At 37.4% G+C, this 18,111-nt stretch overlaps 1 protein-coding gene across 3 annotated transcripts in view; it reads right to left on the reverse strand.

The window, feature by feature from the left end:
* The window catches only part of MRC1 (mannose receptor C-type 1), a 95,360-nt gene extending 85,798 nt beyond the window's left edge, over positions 1-9,562 (reverse strand). Inside the window, exons 1-2 of one of the 3 annotated variants that reach the window (XM_025445174.3) lie at positions 9,249-9,475; positions 3,736-3,910 (exon numbers count right to left, since the gene is read on the reverse strand). In XM_025445174.3, coding sequence (XP_025300959.1) covers positions 3,736-3,856 — 121 coding nt within the window. In that variant the 5' untranslated portion in view covers positions 3,857-3,910; positions 9,249-9,475. Of the gene's footprint in view, positions 1-3,735; positions 3,911-4,750; positions 4,924-9,248 lie in introns of those variants that run through there. The other 2 variants (XM_025445173.3, XM_025445175.3) reach the window with 2 other exon arrangements.
* Between the last annotated feature and the right edge of the window lie 8,549 nt (positions 9,563-18,111).

The raw sequence follows: 18,111 nt of genomic DNA on the forward strand, positions 1-18,111 counted from the left end.
GAGATGGGCCTACTTTGCCACCTGACTCCAAACCACAAAACCTACCTCATGTAATAGGTTGTTTCTATTTAACTACATAGATTAGTCTGATTTTTTCCCCCTTTTTGCAGTCTTTTTAGTAGATTGCCTGTGATGTGCATCCCATTCTGGTTGAATGCTTATTCAACCATGAAACTGTTTTCTTTTTCTTCTAGCTTTGTGAGAGGTTTTCTAAGCTGGGAGGAGATTTTGTTTTTAACTATATCTTCCCCAAAATTTAAAACCTTCAAGAGTACACTATTGTACATAGGACAAAAATATCAGCCTCCACATCCTAGCTCCCTAGGGAGGACATGATCCTGTCTGGCTATCTCTTAGGATACCACCTTCCAGCCACAGGCCTTTCTGTTCCTCAAACACTTAATTTCCACTTTAGAAATTTCATATTTCAAGTTCCTGTCTGGCTATCTCCTAGGCTACCACCTTCCAGCCACAGGCCTTTCTGTTCCTCAAACACTTAATTTCCACTTTAGAAATTTCATATTTCAAGTTCTCTCTTCTTGGGATGCTCTTTAAGGCCCTAGTTCAAGTGTCAACTCCTTAGTGAGCAGACTATCCCAATTTTGCTCTTTTATTTTCTATATAGCATTCACAACCATCTTAAAATATATTCTCTTTAAGAAATCACTTAGTTATCTTTTGCCTGTATCCCTCCACTGGAATGTAAATTCCACAAGTAGACTTCATTTTTCTGGTTCAGTACTCTATCCTCTCTTTTTGGAGCATTATAGTCTGTCGACAAATACTAGTTGAATGAATGAAAGAATATTAATTAAATCTGAAGCACCTTGACTAGACACCCAGACACATTATTTTATTTAATAACTGATTAATGATGATGAGTACGTTTAATGTTAGCTTCTTTCCCTGAAAGTTTATTTTTACCAAAGAACAATCTATAAATGTTTATACAAGGAGTACTTGGAAATGAAAAGCTCTATTTCAATTCACCCTTATCTATTCTGGCTTCCTTTATTTATCTTTGACATTAGGGAGCAGTGCAAGTTTGATATTGCCTTTGCCAGACAATATAAGGAAATGTAAAATTATCATTTTATGATTCCACAGTCATACATAATTCCTCTCCCCCACTAGTCAACACTGAGTTTTACTTTTATCATGGTATCTGTGTAGTGTCTCTGATTTAAAATGTCATATTTCTTCCTCTGAAAATGATCCAAGGCCTTGACTAAAAGTCATCTTGTGGTATTTTTGCCACTATCAACCACACCAATGTTTTCTGTTCTTTTTCTATACTAACTATGTTATTGTAATAGAAATATTACAAAGCTAACAAAAGAGGATGGTGGAATTTCTATATTCATTTCCCTGCCATCTCAATTATGGAATTAATTGTGTTTTAATTTTTGCTTATTAAATACTTACACATCAGATATTTATTTACAGGATTGAAGAGACCCTTCTTCCATCCTTAACTCTATTTTTCTAACCTCATATTAATTTTTCAACAAATATGTGCCAGGCACTGTGCAAGTAACCTTGCAAGGACAAACCAGAGACAACTTTTGTGCCACATTGAGCTCACACCACCTGCAGTTAATTTAAAGGCAGAAACCTCAAAGGTCAAAATACACACATGAAAGAAGCAGTAAGTTCCAGATGAATATTTCAAGTCAAAATAACTGAAGACTAGATACCCAATAACATGAGTGTGAATATTCTTTTTTTTTTTTTTAATAGGCTCCATGCCTACCAAGGAGCCCAAGGCAAGGCCCAAACCCACAACCTCAAGATCAAGACCCGAACTGAGATCAAAAGTCAGACGCCTAACCAACTGAGCCACCCAGGTGCCCCAAATATTCTCTTAAGCATGTTTTAACAGATTTAAATTTTTCCATTGTCATTGGGTTAATTTTTCCATTGACATTGGGTTAATAATTAAATTTCTAAATTGATTAGCAAAGAAAATTAGGTGATTAAATTTGACTATCTAGAGATATAAGTATTATATGCTGTATTTCCTTATACATTTATAGACTTTCCCTGCTGGCAAATAAAATGCTGAGCTGCAAACATCTTTATCTTTTGCAAGACAGTGAAGCTGGGTAAGAGGAAAATAAGTGGATACTTTGTACCAGATACTGCCAGAACCCTACTTATCTCTTCTTGCCTTTTGCCATTTCAGTGCACATGAGCCCCACTCCCCAAGGTCAGCATAGCATCTCTGGGCCTGGGGGGCATCTGAGTCCCCTGTGCCTACACACTGTGAAGACAAAAAAGGCCAGAGAAGCCCCTGAGTAGTAGCCTTTTACCAGTGACTGATAGCAATTGATGAATGAACACCCCAAGTCCCTGGCACGTTGGGAGGGATAACTCTGAGGCACATATCCTACATTGTCACCCAGAGCACTCTAGCAGGGCTGAACCCCAGGTGTTCCCAGTGGTCACTGGCTCCTTCCCTTCCAGTCCCACCTCCTTACTCCTTTGCCAGGGTTTCCTGGGACTGTCTCCCAAGAAAACTATTCGCTCAAATCATTGTCAGAGAGACAGCATCTTAAGCAGCCCAAACTAAGAAATCTGTCCATTAGCCTCAGTAAATGAATGTAAAAACCTTCATTTGTGTCCTCTAAGAACCGAAGTTAAGTGAAAAGCAGTTATTTATCATTCACCTAGTACATGCAAAAAACACAAAACCAAAAACTATGCCAAGTACTGGGGGCATGGGGAAGACTAAGGATCACAGTGTTAGGTTTGGCAAAATTGAACAAAAGAATAAAGGAAAAATTAAGAATTATTTTGGTTGTCACTTTGATCTTTCATTCATTCACCAAATATTCAGAGAGCCTAATAATTTTAAGTCACTGCATTTGGCCATTTGGGGAGGTACAAGTGTGAATCCAATAAGGGTTATGACCTCAAGGAGAAAGGAGAGGCCAGGCATAAGACATTTATCCAACTTCCTGTCTTCCTTCCTAAAGATATGAAGAACTACACCCTTCCTGGGTTTGTTCATTTCCATCTCAGTAGGTCTCCCTCGGTCTGCTGATTTCTTTACCTATGTCCTGGACTCTACCCCTCTCTGCCTCTCCACTTGTTCTCCTTTTCTTTCTCTCCTAGAACTTCAACCTCAGAATGCCAGCCTCTCCCCTCGTTCTAGGACAAAATCTATAGGTAAAAATTTGACACTACACCAATCTTCTTCTCTTCGCAGCCATGCTCATTAATTAGTTCATCTTTATGGGGACACCTGGGTGGCTTAATAGTTGAGCGTCTGCCTTTGGCTCAGGGCGTGATCCTGGGGTCCTGGGATGGAGTCTCACATTGGGATCCCTGCTTCTCCCTCTGCCTGTGTCTCTGCCTCTCTCTCTGTGTGTCTCTCATGAATAAATAAATAGAATCTTTAAAAAATTAATCCTTATGTATCATGTCCATTTGACCATGGCATAATCAGAACTCTTGTCACTCACTGGGTGTGTGACTTTGGTGAAGTTTCTAAACTACTCTGTGCTTCCTTTTCACCATCTGAAAAATGAGGGGAAAATCTTAGGACTTGCTGGTTGTCGTGAGGCTTCAATGAGATCACCCAAATAAAGCACTGAGAACAGTTCCTGACACACAGAAATCGCTATATACATGTTAATTATTATCATTAACTTAGGAAAATCAGTTTTGAAGACAGCGTGAAATGGTTCAGAACAGGATGAGACCAGAGAAAATAGAGCTGTTGCAGCAGACCAGAGAAAGGAACAGAGATGATGGAGACTCCAGTTTCCAAACTCAAGAGACAGATGATGTGGTGGAGAAGGGTATATTCTTTGAGGTCAGCAAACTTGTGATCAAATTCTGACTCCATCATTCGCTTGTGGTATTGCCTCAGTTAAAGTAATCACTCCAGCCTCGATTTCCTCATCTGTAAAATAGGGATAATAATGCTCCTTGATAGACTTACCACAAACTTCTAAATGAGATAATTTATGTAAAAACACCCAGCATGTCATTTTGCATAAAGCATACATCCCAGTATTAATAACCTCTTTCCCTTCCCCGAGTGAAAAGTCTAAACAGTTGATATAAATAGAGGGACTAAGTCCTTCTTTGACATACTGTTGTTTTGAGCACATTTTATGTCTTTCCTGATCTATATCTTCCCTGGTCTACACACCCCAGCTGGTAAATTCTTAGCCTCGGAGCCAGAAGACAATAGTCAAGAATCAGCTCTGGTCCTTATTGGCTAGCTGACTTCTGAGCCTGTTTTCTCCTGTAATAAAAGGTGGATGGTAACACCGACCCTTCTTACATCATGCGGCTGTTGTTAAGGATCTGAAAATGATTAATGAATGTGACTAAGGTTCTGAAAGTGCTCTGTGACTTTAACTTGGTTTGTAAGTGGACAAAGTTGTCTTAGAAGGTTTTTTTTTTTCTTAAAATTCCTTTTTTTAAATAAAATTTATTTTTTTGGTGTTCAATTTGCCAACATATAGAATAACACCCAGTGCTCATCCCATCAAGTGCCCCCCTCAGTGCCCATCACTCAGTCACCACCACCTCCTGTCCACCTCCCCTTCCACCACCCCTAGTTCATTTCCCAGAGTTAGGAGTCTCTCATGTTCTGTCTCCCTTTCTGATATTTCCCACTCATTTTTTCTCCTTTCCCCTTTATTCCCTTTCACTATTCATTTGGGGAATATAAAAAATAGTGTTTTCTCCTATGTCAGATTCAATTCTTTTTAAAAGGGTATTGCTTTCTTACCTCTTTTATTCTTACTTTTGTCCTGATTTTCACTAGTTTCCTCTAAGGACCAAACTAACCCCATGATGTTTCCATCCAACAATGCATGATGGTAGCCAAGAAACAAGAGGACACTAATATTCTCATTATGACGTCAGTTTCATTCCCTCTCTGCTATGGAGGTAAGCTACTTCAGAGGCTACTTTCCTTTTGTTCAACTCCTTTCGTGGCCTCTGTGACCTCCTAGCTCTGATCCTTAGCTGCTCATGTTCCAGTCCCAGAGGACAGATCTGAGTGTTGAAGGTCTTCAGCTCCTTTCTGAAGACAAGGGTTCTTTTGTCTTTAACTGATGTTGAGCATATTTGACTCTGTAAAGTTGACATTTAACCAATGATGACTCCTTCTACTGAGAAATTAGGTTCAGCACCCCCTAAGGCACTGAATTGTCATGTGACAAGGCAACTGTCATCTTACCTTTGTAATATCCTACATACACAGATCTCCATCTCTCAATTTCAGAAAAGTCAGATGAAGTTTGGAACAGTAACAGGAAAAATAGACAAATATAAGAACAGTGGAAAAAAGAAAATGACAAGAACTTGGTTTTGCTCAGTAACTTTAGAAAGCATGTCTTAAATCCGGTGTCTAAAAGAAGTCACATGTAAAGGAAGAAATGAAGAGATTAGAGATAAAATTAGAAATCTTTTTTTTTTATTTTTTTTTTAAATTTTTATTTATTTATGATAGTTACAGAGAGAGAGAGAGGCAGAGACACAGGCAGAGGGAGAAGCAGGCTCCATGCACCGGGAGCCCGATGTGGGATTCGATCCCGGGTCTCCAGAATCGCGCCCTGGGCCAAAGGCAGGCGCCAAACCGCTGCGCCACCCAGGGATCCCTAAAATTAGAAATCTTATAAAGAAAATTTTATGAAAATTAAAATGACTAAGGGAATGGCAAAGGGGAATTATTTCTTGAAGAAATTCTAGATTGGTATTAACCAATAATTCATATACCAAAAAAATGCATTGCTTCTGTTTATTTTTTAATTTTTAATTTATTCATGAGAGACCCAGAGACATAGGCATAGGGAGTCTGATGCGTGACTCAATCCCAGGACCCCAGGATCATTCCCTGAGCCAAAGGCAGATGGTCAACCACTGAGTCACCCAGGTACCCTGCATTGCCTTGGGAGTCAGGAGCTCTGAGCACTAAATTGGTTGTGCCATTAACTAGTTGTGAGACTCTGGAAAGATCACTTAACCTGTCAGGACTTCAATTTTCTTATCTATCAAACAAGGACGGTGGATGCAGCATGGGACTGTGCCAGAGATCAAATTCACTGTATCTTTTTTTTTTTTTTTTTTTTTTAATAATCACTGGCTAGTGAGGTCCTACTGTTGGCATCCTTTCCAAGTCTGCCTCCAGTACCATTACATTGGTAGTTTGAAATCAGCTGTGACAGGAATGTTACACCATGAAAATCAGTAAATGCCACAAATCAGTGCTTTTTTTTTTTTTTTCTTCTCTGGGAACTAATTGTTAAGTTTACCAACATATTATTGCTTATGCACCAAACCATCCCATTTTAAGCTATGTTCCTCTGCTGAGGTCCAACCTCTGAGTCTGAGCATCTCTCACTGTATCATGACTATGACTATATCACCACTGAGGTCTAAACATTGGTGCTGAATGCAATTCTTTCGGCTAAACAGCAGGGCAAGAAGAAAGCTAAGAATTGCCCCCCCGTCCCCCAACCACATGCCTGGCCTCCTAGGACCTCAAGGTAGGACATGGATGCTCACAGTGCTGATGACGTGGAGTGCGCTGGGTTCTGAATTGAAAGAAAAATAAACCACAGAAAGTAGGGAGACCTTTCTGTGGGTTTTCTTTATGGGTAGGGAGCCAGGGCAGGGGGTGCAGGGGTAAAGGAATTCATATACCCTTTGTTCTACTGCTAACTGAGCAGTAACTAACCTCTGTTCATGTGCTGTTTGAACCAAGAAAAGGTAAAATCAGAATTATAGGTTCTCAAGTTAAAGAAAAAAATTCTGTAAGAAGCTCCCTTACCCATGTTTCTGTTTGTTTTTTATTCTCTGAGTAAACAGATCTTCAGCAACTCCCTGCTTCCCCCATATTTGTGCCTATGAAGAGGAAGACATTCATCAGAGTAAAGGCATTCTGCTGTCTCAAGGAGGAAAACTCTCCTAAGCAAATTGAGAAACATTTCTTGTCCCAAAGCATTAAGAGTCAATTTAGAGAAAATTAGTATCTATGGGACCCAATATGGTAGCCATTAGCCATAAGCCATTGCATTCAGCACCAAGTCTCTGGTACACTTGAAATGAGGCCAGTCTGAATTGAGAAGTGCTCTAAGTACAAAATACATTCTGGATTTTGAAAATCTAACTTTTAAAAGATGAATATAAAAATATCCCAATACATTTCTTTACTAAAAATATTTTAGACATATCAGGTTAAATAAAAGATATTCATAAAATCAATGTTTTTTAGTGTGGCTATATAATGTAGCTAATAAGGTTTCTTTTTTTTTCTTTTAAAGATTTATTTATTTATGATAGAGAGAGAGAGAGAGGCAGAGACACAGGAGGAGGGAGAAGCAAGCTCCATGCTGGGAGCCCAACGCGGGACTCGATCCTGGGTCTACAGGATCACGCCCTGGGCCAAAGGCAGGCGCTAAACTGCTGATCCACCCAGGGATCCCCGCTAATAATGTTTCTATTGGACTTCCTGCGTTAGGCTCCAGGTCACATACAGAGAGCCCTTGAACTGTTCACCTAGATTCTGCCTGAAGACTTTCAGTGACAAGGAACTTAATCCTATGCAGATGATTCTATGTGGGACAGCACAAGTCTTAGAAGATTTTCATTGGTCTTGGTTTTACCTCTTCCACTTGCAGACTTGCAAGATGAACACTTGAAAATGTGGTTTTCTCCCACTTGGGTTAAGCATCTCCTCCTCCAGCACCCCTTACTCAATCAGAGATATGCTTTGTAGCCAGAAATAAGGCAAAATATCTTCTCAGGCTCTAAATTTTTCCTCAGCATAGTTTCTTGGGAAATCTCTCCTTTAAATCTACTGCTTTTATTGGATAATTAGTTACTACTGTGGGAACAAGAACTCACTACTTCTAATTGTCAGCACTTAGGGAGCAATTCCTATGGCCCATACTATGTTCCAAACATTTCATATTTTGTAACTCATTGAATCCTTGCAAAAGCATGGGGCAGGTAACATTAAGCTCCCTGTTAGAGCAGGGAACTAATACATAGAGTAATTCCGTAGCTTCCCTGCAGGGGCAGGAGGCCTTCACTTGTATAATCACTGCTACTTTTTTTTTTTTTTTTTTTTTTTTTTTTAAGTAGGCTCCACACCCAGAATGGAGCCCAGTTTGGGGCTTGAATTCACCACCCTAAGATCAAGCTCTGAGCTGAGACCAAAAGCCCAATGCTTAAGTGACTGAGCCACCCAGGTGCCCCATATAATCACTGCTACTTAATGCTTAATGATTTAACGTTTTCTGTGGTCAGCACCCTCTCTGAAGTCTCCTGATGGTTGGAGTTTCTGTGTTATTAATATGCTCCCATTCCTGCTCTCACCATTACATGGAAGGTATGGAATGCCATTGGCAGAGGTGGCCTGTGCTGATGTAGGAGAAAAGGGGGATCAGGAACCAAAAGTTCAAAGTTGAGATCCTTTCAATCTCATTTCAAAAGGGAACTGGGAATGAAAATTCTAACAGGCACTCTCATTCTGAAGTTTAAGCAGTTTGCATCTAGAGAACGAGAAAAGACAGACTCGACAATGTGTTTGAGAATTGAAAAGTTATATAAAAAAAAAAAAAAAAAAAAGTTCCTCATGAGCAATCACCAGTCTCCAGAAAGAAAAAGAAAAAAGAAGAGGAAGAAAGTGTCAGTTTGAACAACTTAGAATACTGATAAAGATGAACTTTGTAGCTATAAAAACCATGAATAATTAAAAGATTTGTTCACAGAAAAACACGCATTGTAAAAATCTCATGGAATCCCTCTTTGGAGGATGATCTATGATCCTGTCCTTAGACCCACCATGAGGAAAGACACCAGTGCCTTCCTCCTTTTGGCCAAAACATTCCAGAAGATATTTCTTGGTGGTTAGACAGGATTATTGTGAATTGAAAACCAGAACGCAGAAACCACAAAGGAAATCCCTCTAAGAACAGAGCAGAGAAAGAATGATGGGACGTGGGAGAAGTCAGGAGGAGACAGGGGTTCTGTGGGGCTCGAGGCCAGGTGGCACCTCTGGCTGGAGAAGCAGCCTTGCTTCTCCAGGCCCCGGGCTTCTAGGCCTGGCAGCCAGGAGGAGGCAACCGGTTTCCCACAGAGCTGATGGGGCGCGGGACTTTGGCTTTCCTCCTCACCACAGATATTAAAAGGAATCCATCCATTAACCTTGACCCCAAAGGAAATGTGGCATAGCCCCCAGGCCCCAAGTCTGAAAGCTTCTGCTTCAGTCAACTTACCCAACAGCTGTACAGCAACCGGAATAAGAGAGAGGAAAACCAGGAGTAGGGACAGCTTCATGGCCCAGAGTTTATCCTTCGCTTCCACTGATGGAGACGAGGGGGTAAGAAGGAGCCAAAACAATGCAGGCACCCGCTCACCCCTTCCCCTACTCTGTTCTCAGAGCTGCCCTGCTGAAAAGAGGTATGGAGGAAGCTGTCACTTTTAAAGGGCTTCTGAAATTAGGGAAAACCTCCAATAAGGAGATATCCTGTCACATGAGGGTAGTTGGAAAAACAGGAATTCAAAGTTACAACTTTGCTTTGTAAGCTAACTTCTGAGAAGAGCAGACACAGAGGAAGGGAAGAAAGGGACACATGTGGGAGAGGGGTGAGGAAGGGGGGTGGTGAAAGGGTGATCGGAGAAACCCGGAGCCAGGCTGGCCTGCAGAGAAGGGGAGAAGTGAAACAGCTGTGTGCCCGAGAGCTGGCTCAGAAGGGGCTGTGTGACAGGAGGCCATTACCTGGGCCAGAAAGCTGGGGTTCCCTCTGGGAAGCAGCTGAACCAATGGTCCCTCAGCAGACAACCCACCCCAGACACAGAAATAGCAGGCAATGAAAATGCTTCATGCTGGAAACATTTTCTGATGTGCTGAAACTGATCCCCCTCATTCTCTATATTCAGTGCTTGGAGTGTCTTTTTTTTTTTTTTTCTTAGATTCAAAAGACACAGTTCTCACAGAGCTCTGTTCCTTTAGCCAGAAGAAAAGTGAGAGGCTAGACATAAGAAGAAATCTCCTTGAGGCTGGGAAGCAGAAAGTTCTAGAAGGCTTTCTCTAGAAAGTTCTCCAGAAAAAGAGAGAAAAGAGTGACAAAAGATTTGTAATAAAGCCTTGATGCCCAGCCTCAACCATACTGGTTGTCTTCAAAGTCGGAAAGTTCCTCTCAGAGGAGAAAATCTGCTAGTTCGTTCACAGGATGCATATTCCTTACATGATGGGTGGATTTCTTTCTTTAAAAGCAAAAATAGGAGCACCTAGATGGCTCAGTTGGTTAAGCATCCAACTCTAGATCTCAGCTCAGGTCTTGATCTCAGGGTTGTGAGTTCAAGCCCTGAGCTGGGCTCCATGTTGGGCATAGAGCCTACATAAAAAATGATAATTTTAAAAAGAAAATACAAACAAAAATGTTTATAAAACACAATATTAGCCCCTAAACACCTATTTTATTATTTTTCAGAAGTAAAACATGGATTAATATTTTGATGCAGATATCAGTAATTAGATAGCCAGCCCACATGTGGAATGTTGGTAAAGATAAGCAATTCAAAATGAAGCTGCTGGAAACATTGCATTTTTTTTTTAAATTTTAAATGAGTAGTTTATCATCAAGTGGAAAGCCCCAAGACTGACCATTTTTGTTAGAATTATAAAAGTTATAAACTGCTACCTAATAAGAAATGTGATATAGTCCTCTCATTGATTTTTTAAAACATTCTAAATTTAAGGTTATTCAGGCAGGATGCAAAAGGTGGTAAAAATATAGGACAAAGGTCTTTTGTTTTTTTCATTAAGCCAAGACTTGACTGACAAAAATAAGTTGGTTATGAAACAGATGAAACAAAATGTTTGTTTCTTAAACACTTTTACTGATTTATCGCACACAAAAAAAGATATTTTAAATGAGTCATTCATGACTTTTAAATGTACATAATTTACATAAATTCAAAAAATTTGGCCTGATTTGGATTTGTATCAATTTCAGAAGCAAAGAAAAGGTAATTATATTTTCTCACACTCACCCTCAAGGTTTTTTGAATTACATAAATGTGTCACATGGCCAACCAGGATTAGTGGTAAATCTGACTTTGAAACAAAAGGAGGCCAACTGTTCCACAAAGAATTTACCCAAGACCTTGACCTTATTGAAACAAAAATATATCAGGCTAGCAGGATAGGCAAACTCTCCCAAAAGCTGGACAGTCAACTTTTGTGAGAGTGACATCACAGAAGATGGTGGGAATAGGAGACTCTAGGAATCCATCATTTCATCTAAACAACTATTGAAATGGTGGGAACTGTCCGAGGTAATTATTTGGGAACTCTGGACTCTAGTAGAAGTCTTAGAACACACAGTGGAGATCTAGTAAATTTCAATGAATTTCAACCTTTCCCTTATGGTAGTCGCTACCATATTCCCCAATCTTTGTGGCTGACAGCACAAGGGCCACAGACTGAGTTTCTAGTGCAGCTTGCTAGGGCCAGGGTGGATAGAAAGGACCTTGCCCTTCAAACTATCAGAGTTGTGGGTTTTGAAGGCTGACTGCTGCTTTTAATTGCTTTCAACATAGTACTAGAAGTTTTAGCTGAATTAATTAAAGAAAAAAAAACAAAAGCATCAAACTCGAAAAGAAGTAAAACTATCAAAGAGAAGTAAAATAATCTCTTTTCACAGATGGCATGATTTTATATGTGGAAAAACCTAAAGCTTCCACCAAAAAAAAAAAAAAAAAAGAGCTAATAAACAAATGATACAAAATCAAAATCCAAAAATCAGTTGCATTTCTACATACTATTAATGAAAAATCTGAAAAGGAAATTAAGAAAACATTTCCATTTACAATAGCATTAAAAAGAATAAAATACTTAGGAATAAATTTAACCAAAGAGGCAAAAGACTTATACAATGGAAGCTACAAAACATTGCTGAATGAAATTAAAGAAGACCTAAATAAATGGGAAGATATCCCATATTCATAGAATGGAAGACTTAATATCTTTAAGATGATGGTACTATCCAAAGAATTCCATAGATTCAATGCAATTTCTATAAAAATCCCAATGACATTTTTGCAGAAATTTAAAAAAAACTCATCATAAAAATCACATGAAATTTCAAGAGATTTCATAAAGGCAAAACACTCTCGAAAAAGAATGAAGTTGGAGAACTCAATTCATATTTTCTGATTTCAAAATTTACCACAAAGTTACAGTAATCAAAATAGTATGGTGCTGGCATAAGGGAAACATAAAGACTAATAGAATAGAGTAGAAAGGCCAGAAATAAATTCTCACATATGTGGTCAATTGATTTTTTTCACAAGGGTGCCCAGATCATTCAATGAAGAAAGAATTGTCTTTTCAACAAATGGTTTCAGGAAAACTGAATACCCATATACAAAAGAATGAAACTTTCACCTTATACCATATATAAAAATTAACTCAAAATGGATCAAAAACCTTAAAGCCATAAAACTTGTAGAAGAAAACATCAGGAAAAAATCTTCATGCCATTAGACTCAACAATGAAAGAAAAAATAGATAAATTGGGCTTCACCAAAATTTTGAAAATTTTTTATATCAAAAGACACAGTCAAAAGAGTGAAAAGACAGTCTACAGGAGAAAATATTTACAAATCATATATCTGATAAGGGATTAATATCCATAATATATAAAGAAGTACAACTCAATAGCACCACAACACAATCAATTTTAAAAATGACAATGAGCTTGAACAGACTTTTCGCCAAAGAAGACACACAAATAGCCAATAAGCACATGAATTCAATATCACTAGTCATTAGGGAAGTACAAACAAAACCACCATGGCATATTACTTCACTCCCTCTGGGGTGGCATCTATCAGAAAACAAAAACAGAAAATAACAAATGTTTGTGAGGATGTGGAGAAATTGGACCCCTCGTGTACTGCTGGAGGGAATGTAAAAGCCACTATGGAAAATAGTCTGGCCATTTCTCAAAAAGCTAAACATGTAATTGTCATTTGATCTAGAAATCCCACTTCTAGTTATATACCCAAAGAACTGAAAATAAAGACTAAAACATTATTTGTACACCAATGTTCATAGCAGCATTATTCATAGTAGCCAAAGGATAGAAGCAACCCAACTGTCCATCAGCAGATGAATGGATAAACAAAATGTAGTGTTGGTCACACACACACACTGGAATATTATGTAAAAAGGAATCTGATACTTGCTACAACACGTACAACCTTGAAAACGTTATGCTAAATGAAATAATCCAGGCACAAAAGGGCACGTAATGCATGATTCCACTAATATGATGTATGTGGAATAGGTAAACTCAATAGAGACAGAAAGAATAGAGGTTCCAGGGACTGGTGAGGAAGGGAAAGTGGTTATTATTGTTTAGTGGGTAGAGAGTTTCTGTTTGAGATGATGAAATGTTCTAAAAATAGTGGTGGTAATCACACAACATTGTGAATCTACTAAAGCTACTGAATTGTACATATAAAAACGGTTAAAGTGGGAAATTTTATGTTACGTATATTTTACAGCATTAAAATCTGTTATATTCTTCTACTAAGCTTTGGTTCTGGTTTTTGCTTAGCTGTTAATGATGGTGGCAGCTTTTAACTAGCACTTCCTTCAAGTTAATGATGTATTTCTCTAAAATGAAGAAAATCCTTACTTTTTTAATTGGCAAGATAATTGCTGAACTATTTTATTTCCTCCTAGACATTCTCTTTCTCAAGCATAACATAATTGACACCCACTCAGTTCCATAAAAGATGAACTTGGTGACTCTTTTGCCCTGGAAGTTCCAAGAAAATAGCTCAACAGATTTTTTGTAACCTGTTCTATCATTTCTCATGGTTAATACTGGCAACTGATTCAGAAGTTCGTTTTGTTTAAGCAAGCCAATCTTTTGATGGGCAAATTTCCTCAAATGGTATCACGATAATTATGGCCCAGAAAGAAAAAATAAGATATAATGATGCAGTTGGGTACAAACTTAAATATTTAAAGGATGGAACACTGTTTATTCATATTCTTATTCCTCACACTTTCCACTCCTTACCAAAATACGTCAAAGCACAATAATTGCCTTACTGCAATTAAAAAAAAAATTGTATTGGCTTGTCTAAAATTTGACTTTGTGATTCTCTCCAGACAAAATATTTAGATTGACTATAATTTACCATATATATATATATATACACACACACATACATATACATACACACACAGAGACACACACACACACACACACACACACACAATTTGAGGGGCCTGTGAGTTTTCCAGTTCTCTAATTGGTGTTTTGTTTTGTTTGGTACCACACACGTCTTTATAACACATTTATTTAACTTTGCAAAATAATTTAATTAGAAGGTCATTTGACCCATTTAATATTTGAGAAAAATTTTTTAAATAAAATTAAAAATGTACTTTAGGGTCAAAGGAAAAGTACCAAGACTTTATAGATGGAAGCCAAGACACAAAAACATTAGATTTCTTCTCCTGAACTACACAAATATGTAATGTTACCTATAATATTTAGCAATTCAGAATGTAAATGTTATATCTATTCACTGAAATATTCTAGAAACCCTATTCTCTAAGGTACCTAAATCTTAAAAGAAAGAAAGAGAAAGAAAGAAAGAAAGAAAGAAAGAAAGAAAGAAAGAAAGAAAGAAAGAAAGAAAGAAAGAAAGAAAGAAATACATTGTAGGGGAAGAAGGCATTGCTGAAAACTCCATTAATATTTTATTTCAAGGGCAGCCCGGGTGACTCAGCAGTTTAGCGCCGCCTTCAGCCCAGGGTGTAATCCTGGAGTCCTGGAATCGAGTCCCACATCAGGTTCCCTGCATGGAGCCTGCTTCTCCCTCTGCCTGTGTCTCTGCCTCTCTCTCTGTTTCTCTCATGAATAAATAAATAAAATTTTTTAAAAAAATTTATTTCAATACATGAGAAATAATGACATTTTTAATAGGAACATCCTGAAAAATTAATATTTGTGTATATAAATGCAAACTTTCACAGAAAATATTACTATAGTAAATATTATGCCCAACACATATAAAATCATTTTTGATATATTTAAGACTACCCTATTTTTTTAAGATTATTTTTTGAGACACTTAGTTTACAATACATTTGAGAGGAAATTTCCCATATACTCCTCTTACCCCTCATGTGCATACTCTCCTCCATTATAATCTTCTGTACTTTACTTGTTCATCTTTTTTTATTGTATCTGTAGTTTTGCCTTTTCTAGAATATCATATAGTTTGAATCATACAGCATGCAAGCTTCTCAAACTGACTTCTTATATTAGTAATATTCAGGTAAGTTTCCTTCATGTCTTTTCATGTCTTGCTAACTCATTTCTTTTTAGTGCTTAATAATATCCTATTATCAGAATTACCATAATTTATTGAACTATTTTACCTACCTAATTACCTACAGAAGGACATCTTTCTTGCTTCCAAGTTTTGACAATTACGAATACAAGCTACTAAAAATACCCATATTCAAGCTTTTGTGTTGATATAAGTTTCCAACTCCTTTGGGAAAATGCCAAGAAGCATGATTGTTGGATGGTATGGTAAGAGTATGTTTAGTTTTGTAAGAAACTGTCTTTTTATCTTCCAAAGTGTGTGTACCTTTGCATTCCCACCAGCACTGAACAACAATTTCTTCTGTTCCACATCCTCCCCAGCATTTGGTGTTGCCAGTGCTTTGATTTTGGCCATTCTAAATGATGTGTAGTAGTATCTCAATGTTTTAATTTGCATTTCCTTGATGGCATATGATCTGGAACATCTCTTTATATGTTAATTTGCTATTTGTGAGGTGTCTATTCATTTGGTGGGGTCCTTTTGTCCATTTTTAGGTTAGGTTGCTTGTTTTCCTAGTGTTGGGTTTTGAGAGTTCTTTGTATATTTTGGATAAGAGTCTTTATTAGATATCTCTGCAATTTTCTCCCAGTCTGTGGTTTGTCTTCTAATTTTGATATTGTCTTTCACAAAGCAGAAGGCTCTTTAATTTAATGAAGTAAAGTTTATCAACTATTTCTGTATGGATCATGTCTTTGGGTGTTATGCCTAAAAAGACATCACTGTACCCAAGGTCATATAGGTTTTCTCCTATGTTATCTTTTAGTTTTACAGTTTTCTATTTACCTTTTGGATCTATGATACATCTTGATTTAATTGTTGTGAAGGGGGTAAGGTCTACATACAGATTTATATTTTTTGCATGTGGATGTAGTAGTTCCAACACCATTTATTGAAAAGACTGTCTTTTCTGAATTTTACTAATTTTGTTCTTTCTCCAAAGATCAGTTGACTATTTTTATGTGGGTTTATTTTGTCTCTATTCTGTTCTATTGACCTATTTGTCTATTGTTTTGTCAATACCATATTGTAAAGCTACAAGTAAGTCTTCAAGTCAGGCACTATCAATTCTCCAACATTGCTCTTCTCCTGCAATATTGTGTTGTCTGTTCTGGACATTTTATCTCTCCATATAAACTTTAGAATTAGTTTGTCAATATTATTTTTTTTCTTTTTTTTTTTTTTTAAGATTTTATTTATTCATGAGAGTTACAGAGAGAGAGGCAGAGACATAGGCAGAGAGAGAAGCAGGCTCCATGCAGGGAGCCCGATGTGGGACTCGATCCCAGTATTCCAGGATCATGCCCTGGGCCAAAGGCAGACAGTCAACCACTGAGGCAGCAGGGTGCCCAATCTCTGTCTTTTAAATGGTGTATTTATATCATTGTCATTCAGAGTGATTATTGATAAAGTTGAATTCATATCTATCATATGCATTACTGTCTTCTTTTTTGCCAATTTTGCCTTTCAGTCCTTTTTCCTGCCTCTTATGGTATTGAGCATTTTATATGACTCCATTTTGTCTCCTTTCCCAGCATATCTGTTTACTTCCTTTTTTAAATTTTTTTTTAGAAACTGCCCTAATGTTTGCAACATACTTTTACAGCTCATCCAAGTACAGTTTCAAATAATGCTATACCACTAGCATGAATGTATCTTGAAATTAAAAAAAAATCCTAATTCCTTCCTATCACTTCTATCATTGCTGTCATTTGTCTTACTTACATATAGTTGTACAAACCATGTATGTATACACTATATACATAAGCATACATAGATGAAAACATTGTTCCTATTATTATTTTGAACAAACTGTTACCAATTAGGTCAGTTAAGGATTTTTTATAGTTTTTATCATCTGTTCATTTTCTGATACTTTTCCTTTTTTTATGTATCTCAGTTTCTGACCTATATTTTTTCCTTCTAAGACCTTCTTTAAACATTTCTTGCAAGGCAGGTCAACGGACAACAGATTTCCTCAATTGTTTAAGAAAGTATTTCTCCTTGCCTTTGAAGAATGATTTCACAGGGCACAGAATTCTGGTAGTTTTCCCCCTTAATTATTTAAATATTTCACTGTTCTCTCATGGTTCCTGAGAAGGATGTTAGGGATAGGGTGCTTTCTTCCACTGGCACATCTCTCAGGATATTTTTTCTTTGACTTTCTGTAATTTGAAAATGATATGCTGAGGTATAATTCTTTTGCCATTTATCCGGTCTGGTGTTTTTGGAACTTCCTTGATCTGTGGGTTTGGTGTCTTACATTAATTTGGGGGAAATTCTTAGTCATTATTGTTTCAAATATTTCTTCTGTTCCTTTTTATCTTTCTTCTGTTCTAGTATTTCTATTACTCATAACTTATGCCTTCTGCAGCTGTCCCACAGTTCTTGGGTATTCTGTTCTATTTTTTTTTTCAGATTTTCTTTGTTTTCAAACATTCTATTGCTATATTCTTTAGTGCAGATATTTCTTCCTCAGCTGTATCCAGTCTACTAATAAACCCACTAAATTCAGTCTTCATTTCTGCTACACTGTTTTTTGTTTCTAGCATTTCTTTTTTTGTTCCTTCTTGGGAGTTCCATTTCTCTGGTTAAAATGTGCATCTGTTCTTGCATGCTGTCTACTTTATCCAGTTGAGCCCTTATTATTAACCCTACTTGTCTTAAATTCTTGGTTTGATAATTCCAACATCCCTGACATGTCTGGTTTTGACACTT

The sequence above is a fragment of the Canis lupus genome, chromosome 2 (genome assembly GCF_003254725.2).
Source record: "Canis lupus dingo isolate Sandy chromosome 2, ASM325472v2, whole genome shotgun sequence".
NCBI lineage: Eukaryota > Metazoa > Chordata > Mammalia > Carnivora > Canidae > Canis > Canis lupus.